Here is an 18,637-nt window from a genome sequence, read left to right as displayed (position 1 = left end):
TGTCTTGACTTTGAATTCAGCTGCCACTCAATATATTTTGAAATGTATTACAATATGAGCAAGTAGCACTGATTAGCATCAGCCATTATTTCCATCTTAATTTGGGTGATACTTTGTCATTAAGTTTTGTGATGATGCACTGGCTGTAGATAATACAGTGCTGATGTTCATTTGCTTGCAGTCATGTCCTGTATTGGTTTGATTAGACCTACTCTTGGCTGGTTGATGACAAAACCTCATTGATTACATGTGGTCTGCTTCTCATTTCCAGTCAAGCTTTCTGTCTTGAGACATGAATAGTTTCATTAATTAGGTGAACTAAACACATTGACAGCCATTCAAGCTAGTCCGGGTCTGGCATAATAGTGCTGGTATTACGGATTCATTCTCTCCAGTCAATGAAAATTTGGTTATTCATTTAACTGAAAGCAGAATCAAAACCCATTGGTGTTCTTTTCATTTGATTATGCTCCTCTAATATATCCAGTACAATTTCCTCCTACTTTTAGAGGCTGTTATACTTCACAAGGGAAGACACTGATTATTTATTCCAGATGTTAAAATCCCTCCAGCCCTGATAAAGAACTGTAAATAACTAATGACTAGCTAAAACTAGAGCTTAAAAAATCTAGATATAAGTTAAAATTATAACAATTTATGTTGAGTCTTCTATGAAGCATGCAGTTGTTTATAAAACATCAACTGTATTAAATACTTGGAAAAGCTAAAGCCAGATCTTCAGGACATTCCACTGCTTGTTTACACTGCTTAGCACTTCCCTTATCTTACAGTCTTCCTAAGTACCCAGTGTCTTTTTCCCTCTCTCCAATCCTGAATACATTCTGGAGATCCATTTTCAAATCTTTTTGCCAGATTAGGGATATAGAAATTTTTGTAGGCTACACTCAGTCCCAAGATTAAAATCAATGGAAGAAGCCTCCCTTGTGACTGGAAATGGGCATTTCCCCTTCCCCTGCTGCCTCCCCATTAATCTAACTCATTGGTCTGCTTCAAGACAATACAAGCCAGGAGTATGTTACACATGGCCAAACCTGTACCAGCACTGGCTGTTCTCCTGGGAAGCAGCAAGAGCAGGTCCACTCCCTGAAGGAGGACAATCTGGGACTTGTGGGTGAACACAGTGCTGTGGCCTCTCCATGAAAGGACCAGGGAAGCAAAAGGTGTTGCTGACAGTCCAGGGATGATCAGACAGGGCAAAATACTGAAGCAGGTTCAAGGTCCATCCAGAAAGTCCTATCACAAACAGCAGAAGATGGGACTAGGGACAAAGCTACCCATAGCCCAGGTTTCCAGGTTCACCCAGGATATGAGGCTGCTGACAGGAGCTGCCCAGGCCTGATCTGAAATGCTGCCCAGAATACATGGCCAGTGAGTGCAGGGATGAGGCTGTTTTGAGAAATTAGGGCATTTTAGTGTCCTCAGAACCCTGGTAGCTCCACAGAGCAAAATTAATATGGAAATAAGGAAGGGGGCATGGGGGGGGTGGGGTGTGGGCAGGGAATCAAGTACTATCTGGGAAATTAGTTTGAGAGAATTAAGATTCTACAAGCAAGAATGAAGTAACTGTTAGCAATTCCACTTCATTAGTATAACCCAAGCATGAGCTTCATCTATCCTGTTTCTGCATGACATAATGAGCTATTAAAATATCTCCAAAGCAATCAAATACATACTAGAAGTAAGTTTATGAGTAGCATTTAAAAGGAAGTGTCTTTACTGTCAAAGCTTAGCAGACACATATTTTGATGAGAGGCAAAGATATATCATCTTTTTGAAATCATGGACTCACACTGTGCTCATTTGACATGTAAGTGTATCAAGTGCCTTTGCAGACTTTCAAATCATGATGATAGCAACACTTTCCCACGAAACATGCAAATTTACTGGACACCCAAATGCTACCAAGGTGTAATTGATTATCTTTCTCAGCAGTTGTGTCAAAGCACTATGTATTCCCATTGTGTACATTGATCAAGAAAAGAATTCTTTGAACTTTATTCCTGAGGTATTCATGGCAGCAAAACCACAGAATGATCACTGAAAAAAGAAACCTCACTTGTAATGGTAGAAATGCAGACCATATTTGAAATCCTGTGGTCACTCCTGCTGCTAAATACTTTAAGATGCCATGCTGCATTCCTCCACAAAATTAGAAAAGAGGAATACATAGAAGAAAAAAAAATAAATCTATCTTTCAAGTCTAGTTATCTAGGAATACTTACATCCTCCTCCTTGCTTGCATAAGATGGAAAACAAAAGAGATTTTACAAAGTAATTGTAGTTGCTTTTGGTCCTGTCTCCACTGTTCTTTCAGTCCTGAACATCTGTTGACCATAACCACGTAGAAATCAGAGCTCATTTCATATAGAGACAACTGCTCTGTAAGTTCTAATAGTTCATCAGCTTTCAGCCCTACAAAAAAAAAAAAAAAAAAAAAACCTGTGCAAGTGCAACTCCTCAACCCCCTGGCATCCCAAAGGACCCCTCTAAAGGATCACCATTTATTGATGTTTTGTTAGTACAAGAAGTACAAGACTCCACACTATGCTTGCCAGAATACCCTTGTGCACAGCAGTAAGCAGAAAATCCTCAGACAAAGAAGTGCAGAAATGGTGGATATTTCAGAGCTTCGTGGAACGTCATGGCACCACGGGGCCAGAAAGCAATTTTCATGACTGTGTCTCTTTCAGCCTTCACAAAGTACAGCTGCCCAAAGCCAGGGGCTAATGCTCATTCAGTTTTCCAGTGGTTATAAAGATATATTTCAATTACCAGCAATGAGCCTCAGTTTTGCCTGGGTTTGCAGAAGAGATTCTTATTATAAACATTTATTTCTAGAGGTTTAATTTCTGTTCTACTGCAGTGGAATTCCTAAGCAGGCACACTGAAAGGGCTAAAGACCTTCAACCCCTTCCCTCCCAATTTACTCCTTGCTTACAAATAAAGAGCTTTGCAGTGGCCATATTATGAATGGTTTTATTGCTCTCTGACATTTTGTAATACATTGTTACCATTCCAGTCTTTACTATGTAACTAAAAAAATAAACCATAGATCTAAAAGTACACAGTATTAGTTTTAGCCATAATCAATACAGTAACTGATTCAAAGTATGCTACAGAGGCACTTTACAAAATAAAGGGAAAAGTAATTTAAATCCATGTTCCAAGGATCTTTAATTCCAAAGGTTACTTCCAACAAACTCAACTACCACAGAACTGCTAGTTTGATTGTTTTCAAACAAAAGCTGACTGAGACATTCTGTGTATGGCTATACTTACACATAATATTTCAAAGCAGTAATGGCCTCTTGTGCTTAATGAGATGTTACAAAATATATTCTTAATTTGAAAAATGTGTGCAATACTCAATGCAGAAATTAAGTTCATTTTTAAAGTGTAACACAAGTATTACCAAATACATACACTATATACAGGGTGTAAAGAAGTTAACAAGGCTGCTTAGTTTTTTAAACCTGGGTTATGGTACTGCAGATAGGACACACACATACAGAAGATGTCATGGATATTCCAATAAAAGTCCAAATCTAAGTACTTTGAACATTCTATTGGACTTTCAAACTGACGTAGAAGTTATTTCTAAAGTAGATTTCTAGTATGGAGATACATCTTTTTAGAGAAGAACATAAGGAAAAAAGCCTGATTAGCCTCTGGACAATCTGAAATTTTGCACTGGTGTTGACATCTGCATGACTGTGTGTGCTGTATATTCATTTATACATACATAACAAGAAAACATAAGTCCATGTCTTCTAGCAGGAAAAGGGAAACATTCATAATAATAAACTTTCTTTAGGAAAACTTGGTTGATATATACAGTATATAAAAAAAACCTACACAATTGTCAGCATACAAAAATACGAGTTCAGTATCTTTTTATACTTCAAAAACCTAATGATGAAAAATCCAGGTATCCTGAGTCAGATGTGTATTGCACATCTAATTTACCAATGCCAGAGTACTGTTGGAGTACAATTAGAAAAGCACTACCTGCATTTATCAAGTACAGAGATAAAATACATAAGGCAATGCATTAGCTCTTTTCATACTGTTAAACAAAAATGATACAAAAAATGCGTAAAATACTGGCAGACATATCCATGAAGGAGCTGTAAAGTAAAGAGTATGGAAAAATATGCAGATATATACTACAGTTACTGATCTTCTCATGTAAATGAAAATAAATGAAAGACACTTTCCTTTTTTTTAGCATCATGCTTAACCATGATGTGTATACTCACATTTAGGCAATTGTCTTAAATACATACATATATGTATATATACAAACACGCACACACACACACAACATCTGACAATGCATTATTAAAACATGTTTGCTTGTGAATTTCTCTGGCTAAAAACAGATCAATAGAAGTGGTTCATTTTTTTTTCCTTTAAAGGATTCTAAAAAATGAAATTAAGTATGACTACTATAAATCCTTGCTGACTGAAGTTTAATTGTTTTGGCTCTAAACCAGTAGAAGAGCAGTTCTGACCACTACTGACTGCATTAAAATAAAGAAATACAAACCTGATGCCTTTGCTAAAACCCAGTGAAATCTACCCAAAAAGCCACTAAAGATTCCAACGGTCTCAGCGGACATGAAATTGGTTGGTTGCTTCAGCTGACAGCAGGAACATTTTCCTTTAAAATGTAACATTTCCTAAACACAAAGTTTGACATTGAAGTCTGGACTACATACATTTTTATATTTATTTACATTTACAATCTACGAGGAAAATAGGTATTAAAAAAAACTAATTTGGGGAACTAGACTGAATCAATGGCCATTTCATAGACTAAAGACCACTTAACATCCTATTATTCATAGATGATGGTTACAAAGATAGGCCAAACATCCTCAGCTCTACTTAAAACCTATGTTTTCTCCATGCATGGATGCTATAGCAACTCATGGCAACTCCTTGGCCTGTAACCCTTCCTTCACAGGCTAGCATTGAATCATGGCAGTATTTGATAATGTATGCCTCTAGGTCCTTGAATTTATTCCCAGAAGAATTACACTTGCCTTAGGTGAAAAAGTAAAAATTACATACAGAATGCTTTTCCTACACATTGCAAGAAAAGGCTACATAACCCGTTTCTGTCAAAGAGAATTAAGGTGTAGGTGATACAATTCTTGTAAATCATCAGTCTTGGTCTCCCTTCTTGTCACCTGTGAGTTTAAAAGTTTATGAGAGGATAAACATACCGTGATGAGAATGGATTTTTTTTTTTTTTTTTTACTCTGCAAGTGCACCGTGTATAAGGAATAAATACATCCTATACATATACCAAAGAAGATAAACAGCTTTAATAGTGAACGTGTGTAAATTTAATAAGTCCATTCTTAAAATATAAAGTCCATTTAATGTTATTAAAATGTTATTAATGTTATCAATAGAATAGTGTTAGAATGTGCAGTGTGCTCTGAAAGCAGAGGGAAAAGAAAAGCAATCTGAACACTACACGGATTTCACACACAGAAACTTCTGTGTGAAATACTACAGAATGTTTAATTGAAGAACATTTTGAGAAATCAAGTCTCCACTTTTTAACAGACAGTAAGTGGGCCATTTATGCCCCATTTCCTCAGAAAATAGGTTGGACTCGATCTGCAAGTTGGAGTCAATGATCCTAGAGATCTTTTTCAACCTAACTGATTTTGTGATTCTGTGTGTTACTGTGGAATCATATTTTTATGTGTTATCTGTAATCTCAGAAAATGAGGGTGTAGGTTTCACAGCTCCTTTGATACCAGGCTAAAGAGATGTTTTACTTTGCAGTTTGAATCACCAATAAAGCACATAATGCTGAATAGGTTTTTGAAAACTGTCTCTATAGGGAGCAAAAAAGAATAAAGGACCAAAAGTTAGATACCAAAATCAGAGGTCAAGATTTCTGATGCACACTCATGAAACAACAGCTGAAGAATTTTGTCCAGTGACTGGCTTATAACTCTTTGTCCCTTACAAATGTCTATTATCCTATGATTTCAACAAGAAAATGAAACAGGAAATTACCATATTATACAGAGACACTATTTTGGAGAATTTGCACTCCTACCATTTTCAATGCTATATAAAAAAAAGGACGACTAGTTACAATAATTCATGTACATGCAACAGATTTTGTCCTCTAGGTTATTTTATTGTATACAGGCTCAGCAGCTCCATGCAGCTGACAGATGACTTCCCTCGTAGTAAATCAAACCTCATGTGGGGAAACCTCACAGGAAGATGTGAGCTCAGAGCCGGGCTGACACCGGCACACCCTTGGCTTGCAGTGCTTATGGCTTCTCTGCACTTCTAATGTCTGAACAAGCAGAAACTGAAATTACTGGTGCTTTTGCCCGGAGCAGGAATTACTGTAGCCAGTACTGCTGCTCTGAAGGAAACACATCTGAAAGTATGAGATCCTGACTAGAACAGCAATTAAAGAAAACATAACTCTTTCTTATATGTAAGCTTATAGGTCATGCTAGGTCATGCTAGACAAAAGCCTTTAAAAGTATTTTTTTAAAATTTTTGATTATGATTTTGATTTAGATTTTGTGCATTAAATTGGGGTTTTTTAATCAAAAAGAACATAGTGGAATAGCTTCCAGTAACTATGAGAGACAGTGAACTTTAAAGCACAAAGGTGAAGTTGTTACTGGACTGTTCTTTACTGCATGTCTTTGTCATAGTTTAAGGCAAACATTCTCTATTTATGGTAGGACCAGTTATTGATATGACTACATAAATATATACATGTTGAAATGTACATGTAAGTGCAAATATATGTATCTGTGGATATATAAAAATATTTGTTTTCTTAGCAAAGTTAAAGTCTGTGTAAAAACATTTAGAATACTGAAAAAGGTAGGAGCTCTAATTCCTCCTTTGGAGAAAAGTAACAAGTTCCCTAAATATCCTCTATAAAAAACCCACTCTCTTCAAGAGTAGAGACCCTTTTGAATTCTCACTTATTTCATTGTAGATTGATAGATTCATAAATATTTAGATCATATGCAAAAATTATGTTGTGAGATTTGATTGCTACAGCATAACTACAGGCCGCTGTTGTACAAAAAATAAATTTTATTCAGACAGTATGTGTCTTGCTCTAATGGAATACACAGCTACTGCTACAAGTAGAACTATTTCAGAATACAATTTTTGTTTTAATGTGCTCATGTATAAATCCTCATTTGGGGGTGTTTTCTCTGAAAATTCTTTGGCCAAAAGAACAGCCAAATGCAGATAAATTCTCCCTGGGCTCTCTAAATAGTTAGTACAATTTCAAAATAAATCTGTAACAATTACCACTCCAAAGAACTGAGATGCTATACAAAACAATTCTAACAAAATGTGGAAAATGGTAGCATAAAACATCAAAACCCCAAACTATACCTGAACTTCAACCAGTCATTTCCAGTTTAACAATACTGACTCATCTCTGCCTTATGTAGATCTGTTAATGTAGTGCTACAAAAGAATATACACAACTCTGGAAAACACTGAAGTGCAGACATGTAATAATGTAAAACATCTATTAGAGTCTGAAACTTAGCTTAACAATGGATGAAGATCAGACTCATCCTTCTCCTTCATTATAATGGCAGCTATAAAAGGGCAGAAGTTTACGTTATATGCCATACCATTAGGCACTTCTAAGGCCTTGTAAGTCCTCCTTCCGAAGCAGTGTGACAAGCACTGCTACAGACATGGCTGAGTTTATTAATTAGAAGGACACATCCATAGCAGCTACCTGCAGCCAATAAACACAATTCCGAAATGAGCATTCTGTCTTTAAACCTCACATTACATTCTTGAAACAGTAAAGTCAACATTCCAAGAAATTATGATTGTGACAGGAATAAAAGGTATATCAAGTGCAAAGGTCCCCATCTGAAGTGCATGCTCATTATCAGGCTTAGTTTATCTAGGCTTCCACAAGAACACATTCTGCATAATGTACAAGGGAAGACATTCCTTCTGAACAAGACTTTTTTTTTTTTTTTTTTTTTAAGCTGCTGGCTATACCTATCATGTGGCTGAACAAGACACATCAAATTAATCTGATTCCAGTGTAAAATTCCCAAGAAAGAGTACTATCCTGTGAGTGTAAGGCTGGAGTGCACAGATTTCAGAAATGCTTTTGGGAAGATATTTTTCAATGCCAGTAGGTAATATTTAGGGTATTTCTTTTTCCTGAGTAAAAGATTTTTTTTTTCTTATTTATGAAAGCTGCAGAGACATACTGCTATAGTGCAGCTGGATTTTTGTCATATAGTCCCAGTATCCTGAAGGTCATTACTGGGTTGTTTTCTGGAGCAGATCTCCTCATTCTTCTCCAACAGGTGGTGGTGGCTGGCACAGCTTGTATAATCTGAAATGACAAGCAAACAAAGCAATGATTATTCTGAGAACTTGGTCATTATTAAGATGAGTGAATTTAAGGAACAGCAACTAAATTTGCATCTTTCTGTATTGCAAAACAAAAGGTACTGAATTCAGTTTAATACCATCAATGTAAAACTAATAAAATCTTCTTTGTAAGTATTATTGCTTTCATTGAAAGTGGAATCATTAAAACACATATCTATAAGTAGTCTTATAAAAACATTTCAATATAGAAAATGTTCATATTTCTGCACTGAAGATGCCTTTATTAACCCTATTATCAGTTGTTGCCCTGGATTTCTTAACTGGAAAAGCTGCTTGGTGAATGTAATTGCCTCCAATTCTGTTTTGTCTTGGCGCAGTCAAATCTCACTCTAAAAATATTTCCTTGAAGAACTGATGCTATTTGAAGCACCTAAGACAGGTGTCAGACATGTGGCACAAGCATGCAGGTTTTAAACACTCTCCCTCTGTTTCTTCATGGATGAAGTCAACAGCAGTACGATTTGGTTCAAATGACAACCTCAGTGCAGATTGAAGTAGCTACTGCTTTTATAAAGGTTTTTGGACGTCTATTAATGCCTTTTGCAAGGACTTGGTTATTAACAGGTATTTGAAACTTTACCCTTATAATAGAAATACTGAAAATAAAAGGCAATCATTCTGACCTCACGCCCCTTGTGTTCTGTACTCCTGTCCAGCATACAGTATCTCCTCTGATACCACAGCAATTAGAACCAGCCATAGACATGATCTCATTTGGAGATTACACATATTCCTCTGGGAAAATGTATCACTGAAGGAATAGCAAAGAGAAATCTCCACCGCAATGTGTTCTGAAGATCACTGGGCTCTTCCACATAGTCATATGGCAGATTCAGAAACACAATCATTTAAGGTCACATTGTGGAGACACCAAAACATCTGTTAGGCATATTGCTGTTGCCATATATAAGGCAATACACATATATCTCATATCTTTATAGTGATGAGAGGATAAGGTCTGACCTTTATACAGAGTATGAAGCAGAGAAGAATAAACAGGGGTTGAATGATTTGATTCTGCTGGCATAATAAAGCAGTAATATTCAAAGCTGGCAGAAGACATAAAATTACAGTCAGAATCTCATCTAGAGTAATTGCAGTGGGGTTAATACTTGGTGATGTTTTTGCAATATTTAATTTCTATGGAGCAAAGTGCAGAAAACCTCAGCCACAAGCACTAAGGTCAGTGTAATTCTTTACGTTATAGTGGAAATCACTAAGATTGTCTTTCGAGCAAGTGAAAGAAACAAATTGTGAAGCAAGCTAATAATAAGGCTGCATAAATTCCTAAGGATCTAAAGTTGCTGAAGATGCTATAGAGCAGAAATAGCCTGTTTTGGGTCAATATATAAGGAACAACTATTTGAGATGGTACAAAACAAAAATAGTGGCATCTGCAGACAACAAGAGAACCCTTTCAAGTGATGTTAAATGAACCCAAATATAAAATTGTTTTCAAAGCAGAGAACTGAGAAGCCATAATATTATTTAGCTATACATCAAATGCATCCTACTGATGACAAATCTGACTTGTGCATCTAATGCCCCAACCACAGAGGTCCGGGATGTTCTTGTGACATTGCTATTGTTCACTGTCAAGAGTGCCGGGTACATCTGTCTGTTCTATGTTCTCACAATCCTTCTTCAGCATTTCAGTGCTACATTGTGGGCATTTCAGCTGGAAAGAGGCAGGGTTTTTCCACAGATGCAATGTTAAAAAATTTTATTGCTAAGTTTCAATCTTTGAGAACTTAGATTATTTCCTTAATCACAAAAGCTCAGAATCTAGATAAACATTCTGTCATGTTGGGATGGGAAAACTTTGGGTTGCAAAAATTCTTTGGCTGTCTCCAAAATTATGTTCATTTAAGGCCTAAATCATACTGCTCAAAATATAAAAATTCTTCTCCCAGTAATGCTTTAATTGCTTTTAATGTAACAAAATGCTACTTTATTCACATGGATTCCCACAAGGGAAGACAGCTGATCAGGGATCTTTGGTCCTGCACTGCCTCTAAGCTAATGACATTCACATCATTGTCTCTATCAGGTTTTACTCATTCCCTGTTTCCTTACAGAAGTTTAAACACCACAGTGGATCTGTTATGTATTTCACACATCTGTCTAGCTCATTCAGTGTGTTCTCATTAGTCAACAAAAACATTATGTTTAAATTGGTAAAACCCAATTTAAATTAGTTCTGAATTACTAAAACCATTTGAAGATCAAATTAAGAACAGGGTTGTTCGGTTATTTTTAAGTATTGTGCCTTTAAAGAAAAATTGCAGGTACCTGCAATCCATCTCAACATTAAAAAGCTAGATAAATATAGAACAGCCCATTTTTTTATTGTAATGTGTGTTTCAGAAAGAGACAAAGACTACATCATCCCCAAATGCAACTAGAACATGATTTTGCTGAGATACTGCGGTAAAGTATTGCATTAAAATGGGGTTATGGATCTAGTTATTTACCCATATAAGAGCATTTTCCCAAACCCACTAAATATTACAAGTGATGTAGGACTTACTCCTTAGTGTTTTCATAATTAATATAATCTAGGTTTCATTTTTCAAAAATGGGCATGCTTTGGAGTGCTACATAGCCTGGACTTCTGCAACTAATCACTTGAAGTAAAATTGTATGGCTAAGAGAGCAACTGATTTTATGTACATTAAGAGCCAAATCTTACCAGCTAGAGCATAATATAGTCAATGTTTACTGTTAGCTTTTGAGCAGCTAGGACTGAATTTGGCATGAAGTAGACAAAGCCATGGTCCAGGACACAAAGAATCAGTTACCTTGGCACAGACTGTGGTGTTCGATCCCTCACTCCTAAATTCTTTGCTGTGTTTTGTACTCTCGCACCCTGTGGAAGAAGAGTAACATTTTTACTTCCTTAATCCCATAATAAATTAGGAAATTTTCTGAGCTTTGTAGATGAACATAACTGTTGATATAAGTAATTAACACATATGTTTCATCTCCCAAAACAACTATTATCTTCTAAGGTGAGGAACAAGCTAAAGCAACAAAGAAACAGAAATCTTGCCACTTCTCACCAAATAAGTGCACACATATAGGTCTTGGTAATTTAAAAGAGAATCATTTAAAAATTAATATTTAAGGTTTAAAACAATCTAAACACACGTCGTTCCAATTTGTTTGATTTTTGTCACCATTCCATGTAGAAGCCGTAGATAAAGTTATTTTCTGACATGTCACTTATTTTCTATGAACTTTTGAACAAACGAATATTACAGATTATTATCTATGAAAATACTAAATAAAACAAACAAAAAATGGCCTAAACTCAGGCACTAAATAATGATTAGAAAAATGCAGGTCCTGATCTTCCTTTATAATCAGAGAATCTTAAAAAAAAATACTCCTAACAAATAGGCAGGAACCTAGTGAGATTGTTTAGTGTAGTGGTTTTGGTTTCTCTCAGGTTTCCTGGCCAATGCACCATTTATGTAATAATTTTATATTGACTAAATTTTATTTGCCAGCTAAAAAATAAAATTCTAAAAAAAATAAAACAAAGTCAACTTAAAAATAAAACAAATAAATTTTATTAGCATACATTTTAAAAAATTTAAAAATTCAAACTTTTAAACAATTTTCTTCTTACCATAAGCTATTCACTTTCTTACTTAACATAAAAAACCTATGATTTTTAATCAATTACAACCATTAAAACAAAGTTTTACATTACTTTAAAAAAAGTTTCTCTAGCATTTATAAAAATACGTACTACAAAAAAAAGTTTAATAACTCTCAATATCACAAATCTGCAACCACCCAAAATTTTGCTGATTTTATACAATCCCACCAATATAACAGGTTTTCAAACTGCTTATAAACCTCCATATATTTAAAATACTATTTTAAAAATACTTGTTTAATATAAAACAAAAGTTTTCTTCATTTATGTTTAAAATTGTCTCTCTCTTAAAAAAAATAAAAACTTCCTTTTACACCCAAAACCCAAAATTTTACTCTATTTAAAATTGTCACTTAAATTTTATTTATATCAATACTTTTTTTAAAAAGTCAACCTTTTAACTAAAACTTACATTCCCATAAACAGCATTATATTATTACAAAAAATAGTCTATTTCTTCATAGTTCACATCCAAAAAAATCCAATCTAAAATATTTACTTCTTCCATTTTTTAATAATCTTTATCAATTCTTTTATTGACTTCATTTTGTACTATTTTTCTGCATTTTAAATCACTCTATCTTCCATTAAAAAAATCTTTACTCAAAGCCTTTTATTTTTTCCAACTAACTTTTAAAACTTCAAAACCTCAAATAATAATAAATAAAATATAATCAGAAATACTAATAAATGTGGTGGTTTTATGTTTGCTGAATTTTGTTTCCCAACTGGGAGATAGGATTCTGGGAGGAAAAGGTAAAACGACCTCAACTTAAAAGTAAAACAGATAGATTTTATTAAGAAAAAAAAAAAAAAAAAAAAAAAAAAAAAAAAAAAGAAACCTTTAAACACTTTTCTTCTTACCACAAACTGTTCACTTTCTTACTTGACATAGAGAGGAAACTACAATTTTTAGTCAGTTGCAACCATTTAAACACAACTTTACATTGCTTTGGGAGAGGAGTTTCTCGAGTGTTTATGGAGATACACGCTACATAAAAAGGCTTGGTGGCTCTCAATGTCACAAATCTGCAACTGCCCAGAATTTTGCAGATTTTGTGCGGTCCCGCCCATTTAACAGTTTTTCAAGCTGCTTATGGGCCTCTGCATGTTTGAGGTACTGTTTTACAAATGCTTTTTTAGTATAAAACAAGGATTTTATTCTTTTATTTTTAAAATTGTTTCTATCTTAAAAGAAATAAAGACCTCCTTTTAATGCCCAGGAGCTGGGGCTTTACTCTATTTAAAATCCTCAATTAAATTTTATTTATATCAGTACACACAACCTTTTGGCTGAAATTTGCATTCCCCTAAACAGCATTATGATATTACAAGAAATAGTCTATTTCTTCATAGTTCCCATCCAGAGAAGTCTGGTCAGAAATGTTTACTTCAATCCTCCTCCTCTCCGCATCAGAGGAGCCGGGGGAGAGGGGACACTGCCAGGGGAGAGAGGGGACACTGCTGGCCCCTGGGGGGCCTTGCCCGAACTTCTGATTTACAAAGTTATGTTAACTCCTTGCCAGCTGGAAAAGGAAAATGGCTGAGTCCCTTGGAACTTTTGATTTAAGACTGTGCTCTCCAGTGGCGTGTACAACACTCTTATTTGTCAGCTAAGCTGTTAATCCATGCTATTACCTCTTCAGGAAAAAAACAAAAACCTCTTCACATTCATATTAAACCACCACATTTAGTCTAACATCCCTGCTTAAAGCAAAAGGACAGAAGGGACAAAAGAAAAGTTGGTCTCTCTCTACCTCAGCTGATCCTTTCAAAAACAATAATGAAAGTACTTTTGTCTCACTGACTCATCTAGCAAGGAGGAAATGGATAAAACATGCACAATATTCATATACCATGAACTATTGTGTGAAAAATACCTTCTGCAAACATACCAGCCTTCACATATCAAAGAAGTTTGTAAAATTTCTTTTTGATTTATGAGAACAAGCTCTTAAAGTTCAGTTTTATTGATTAAAGTAGTCATAATAAAGTATCTGTTAGGCTTACTATGTTTTCTATCATTTTAAAGGAGATGGAAACTATTTGTTCTATCAATAACAAATTTACTGACTCTCCATTTATTTCTCCTGTACTATGTAAATTCAGGACAAAATAAGAGAGAATAAAAATGTATAACCTCAGAATTCTTACTGCGTAAGCTTAGATTGATGTAAAGCATCAAAGATAATTTATATTTCTAACAGAGCTGCAGTGCCAGATGCACATGATGTAAAATAGCTATAATAATTGGTTCCAGACACAGAATAAGACTAGACCTTTCATATGACTGTAATCAGGTACACAGGTAATTGACGAGGTATTAATTCACCATCATGGGCTGAAACAGTATATGAAAAAGGCTGGCTGTTTACACACAGACAGGCTCTCAGATTGTATGTAAATCAACTTGCTCCACAAAAACATACTGTGTCCTTACATTTCTTTAAGGCAAAATAAATGGTGATAAAGATAGTAAAAATAGCTAGAGTACATATAAAACTTAAGACAGAATATAAAATTATTTTACTATAGCTGCATCTAAGTAAGATTGTCTCCAACAATTGCAAAAGCACATAACTACATGACGAACATATGTCTTTCCCCAGAAACTCCTCCAGAATTCAATTATTAGTCATTCAGTGCTTCCTTTCTTCATCAACAAATATTTATTTAATCAATTTTAGTGATGCTCTTCTCTTCTTTCCCATCTCATCTTGTATTCAGTAATAAATACACATCATAAACCTTGTGAAAGATCCACATGGTTGGTACAATCTTAGCTTGCTACATCAAGAATCAGAGAATGGTTTGAGTTGCTAAAATTTTAAAGATAATCTAGTTTCAACCTCCCACCATGGGTGAGAACACCTTGCACTAGACCAAAATGCTCAAAGCCCCATTCATCCTGTCCCCTAATATTTCCAGGGATGGGGCATCTATGGCTTCTCTAGGCAACATGTTCCAGTACCCCACTGCCCCCACGGTAAAGACGTTTTTCTAAACCTAATATCTAAAATTATTCTAAAATAAAGAATCTAAGCCCACTCTCACTTTGAAGCCATTACCCCTTGCCCTATCACTACATGCCACTGCAATAACTCCACTACATGGCACTACAATAACTCCAGCTCTCCACTCTTTTAATTTGCTTTAAATCTGATAGTTTAATTTGATGCCTTTAGTTCTGCACTGATGAGGACAATGGTCAGTCCCTACCTCTGACATATGTTCTTTAGAAGTCTGTTATCGCCCGTCATGAACCTGAACAGTCCCACATTATTTTGTCTTTCTGTCTATAAACCTTTCCCAACCATTGGTAAGTTTTTATCTGACCTCCTCTGAATCTTTTCCATTTTGCTATATCCTTATGGAAGGGATAAGAACATCAGATAGTTTCAAACGCAGGGTCATGACAGCATGATTTCTACTCTGTCATCTATCCCTGCCTAAACCATTATAACTTCTGCTTTACTGATAACAGCTGCAAATTGAGCTGATGTTTTCTCTTCATGTCCTGAGGTCTTGAATATGAAATGGATGGCAAGCTCACAGTCAATTATTTTGAACGTGAACTAAGGGTTTGTTTTTTCCCCAGTGTTCTTCACTAAAGAGTAATTACACTGATTTTCGTCTACTATTTTATTGCCCAATGACAAAGTCCTGCAAAATCATTTATAATTTTTCAGAGTTACTTCTCATCTTTAATAAAGGAATTGAAAATAGGTCAGTAGAGAATAGGAAGATTGGTTAAGAAAACACAAGTGAAACATGACAGATCAGATAAACTGATTTCTTCTATCTACACAAGTGATAGCTTATCAGGGAAATGATAATCAAATTCGGGACAGACTTTTTAGCAGGAGCTGTAGCTATAGGAAAAGGAGTAATGGTTTTAAACTAAACAAAAGTAGATTCATAATAGATATAAGGAAAAATATTTTATGATGAGGGTGGTAACACAGGAACAAATTGGCCAGAGTAGGGTAGATGCCCCATTTTTGGAAACAATCAAAATGCTAAAAGTTTACTACTAAATAGGGAAGAAAATCTGGTTGCTAAGTTTATGGTTAGTGGACAGAAAATAGGAATTGAAGAGGAAAAGATAGAAGAAAAAAGCCACTTAAATGAAGCACAAAGTAAAGCATCCTAATGAAACAATTAACTCTGGAACAGACCACTTGGGAAGCGCTGTGGAGGAGTCCCCACTACTGGAGGTTTAAAACAGATGAAACAAATGTCTGTCAGCAATGACATAGGGATAGATGTGGTTACAGTTAGACATGTTGAGTCCAGACCTTTGGCACCTCCAGTGGCCTTTTCTCAGTGCCATTTTCTAAAAATTTATCATAATAAAGAAACCTTACCATGACAGACTGCTGAGACTGGCACACGATTAACAGCACTGAGAGCTGGAATATACATATATTTGCAAAAACTACCTAAATGAATCACATGCTGATCCTGGACATCAGTGCTATGACTTCCTCTGAGAACAAAACCAGCCTATTTCTACTTGCATCATGCCCCAGACAAATTAATTTCAGTATCTTGCTCACAAAATAAATCAAATGCATTGATTTAAAAAGGAGTCTAGCTTTATATAATCATGTAATTTTTTATTTAGTTGGGGCACAAATTAGACCTTACTCAAAACCACCAAATTCTTATTTCTTTTGAGGAAAAGCCCCCATTAATTACTAGCAACTTGTTACATGGCACCTTGTTTTCACCACTGAGCATCATTATACCATTTCTATTTCAATATACTGCTAATTTATATTCCTCCAGTTCTATTCTTAATTGACACTGTCTCACATGGGGATAAGGGAGAGCTGTGCTATATGACTCTATAGACTGCTACCCTCTGCATATTAGAACTGCCAGAGCACTGGTGAAAGATGATAGCAGTTGTGAGACACCATCAATCTAGACACTTCTACATGAAGTAGTATTATCTTTGCCGTGTTTAAAAATTATAGGTTTCTTTTCAAGCTACACACTAATTTAAGGATAGCAAGAACCTGTCACATAGAGGAAACCGATTCTCTTTCAAAAAGCTCTAAATCAGTACAATTCTTATGAGAATTATTGGCAGAATCACTAGGTTGGAAGAGACTTTCAAGATTTTCCAACCCATTCCCTAACACCTCAACTAAACCATGGCACCAAGTGCCATATCCAGTCTTTTTTTAAAGACATCCAAGGATGGTGACCCCACCACCTCCCTGAGCAGACCATTCCAGTACTTTATCACTCTTTCAGTAAAAAAACTTTTTCCTAATATCCAACCTGTATTTCCCTTGGCCCAGCTTATGACTGTGCCCTCTCATTCTGTCAGTTGCTGCCTGGAGAAAGAGACCAACCCCCACCTGATTACAGCTGCCTTTCAGGGAGTTGTAGAGAGTGATAAGGTCACCTCCGAGTCTCCTTTTCTCCAGGCTAAACAACCCCAGCTCCCTCAGTTGTTCCTCACAGGGTTTGTGTTCCAAACCCCTCTCCAGCCTTCTTGCCTTCTCTGGACACACTCATGGGTCTCCCCTAAACTGAGGAGTGCTGTGTCCAGTTCTGGGCCGAGGTGTGGCCTCTCCAGTGCCCAGTACAGCAGAAGAATGACCTCCCTGCTCCTGTTGGACACACTATTCCTGATCCAGGCCAGGATGCCACTGGCCTTGGCCACCAGGGCACACTGCTGGCTCATGTTCAGCTGCTGTCACCAGGACCCCCAGGTCCCTTTCTGCCTGGGCACTGTCCAGCCACACCATCCCCAGCCTACAGCATTGCAGGGGGTTATTGTGGCCAAAATGCAGGACTTGGCACTTGGACTTATTAAACTGCATCTTACTGGACTCTGCCCATCCATCCAATCATTCCAGGTCTCTCTGCAGAGGTTTCCTACCTTCCAACAGATTGGCACATGCTCCCAGCTTAATGCTGTCTGCAAATTTACTGATGGAAGACTCAATACCCTCATCCATATTGTCAGTAAATACACTGAACAGAACCAGCCCCAGTACAGACCCCTGGGGGACACCACTGGTGACTGCCCCCAGCTGGATACAGCACCGTTCACCACCACTCTCTGGGCCTGGCCATCCAGCCAGATCCTAACCCAGCAAAGAGTGCTCCTGTCCAAGCCATGGGCTGGCAGCTCTTCCAAGACTGTGCTGTGGCAGACATGTCAAAGGCCTTGCTGAAGTCCAAACAGACAACATCCACAGCCTTTCCTGCATCCACCTGGCGGGTCACCTCGTCATAAAAGGAGACCAAGTTGGTCAAAGACGACCTACCCCTCCTAAACCCATGCTGGCTGGGCCTGAGACCCTGGCCATCCTGTAAGAGCTGAATGATGGCACTCAATATAAACTGCTCCATTGCCTTACCAGGTACTGAGGTCAGGCTAACTGGCCTATAATTACCAGGATCCTTCTTCCTACCCTTTTTGTGAATGGAAGTCACACTGTCTTCCAGTCATCTGGCACCTCACCAGTGAGCCAG

At 36.4% G+C, this 18,637-nt stretch overlaps 1 protein-coding gene across 1 annotated transcript in view; it reads right to left on the bottom strand.

Annotated features, from left to right (window-relative positions):
• Nucleotides 1-2,977: 2,977 nt before the first annotated feature.
• The window catches only part of PREX2 (phosphatidylinositol-3,4,5-trisphosphate dependent Rac exchange factor 2), a 173,575-nt gene continuing 157,915 nt past the window's right edge, over nucleotides 2,978-18,637 (bottom strand). The window contains exons 39-40 of the mRNA XM_066332148.1: nucleotides 11,274-11,341; nucleotides 2,978-8,413 (exon numbers count right to left, since the gene is read on the bottom strand). Of these exons, the coding sequence (XP_066188245.1) occupies nucleotides 8,368-8,413; nucleotides 11,274-11,341 (114 nt within the window). The 3' untranslated portion in view covers nucleotides 2,978-8,367. The remainder of the gene's footprint in view (nucleotides 8,414-11,273; nucleotides 11,342-18,637) is intronic.

This window comes from Sylvia atricapilla, chromosome 1 (assembly GCF_009819655.1).
Source record: "Sylvia atricapilla isolate bSylAtr1 chromosome 1, bSylAtr1.pri, whole genome shotgun sequence".
Classification (NCBI taxonomy): domain Eukaryota; kingdom Metazoa; phylum Chordata; class Aves; order Passeriformes; family Sylviidae; genus Sylvia; species Sylvia atricapilla.
This window is presented reverse-complemented; position numbering and strand designations above follow the sequence as displayed.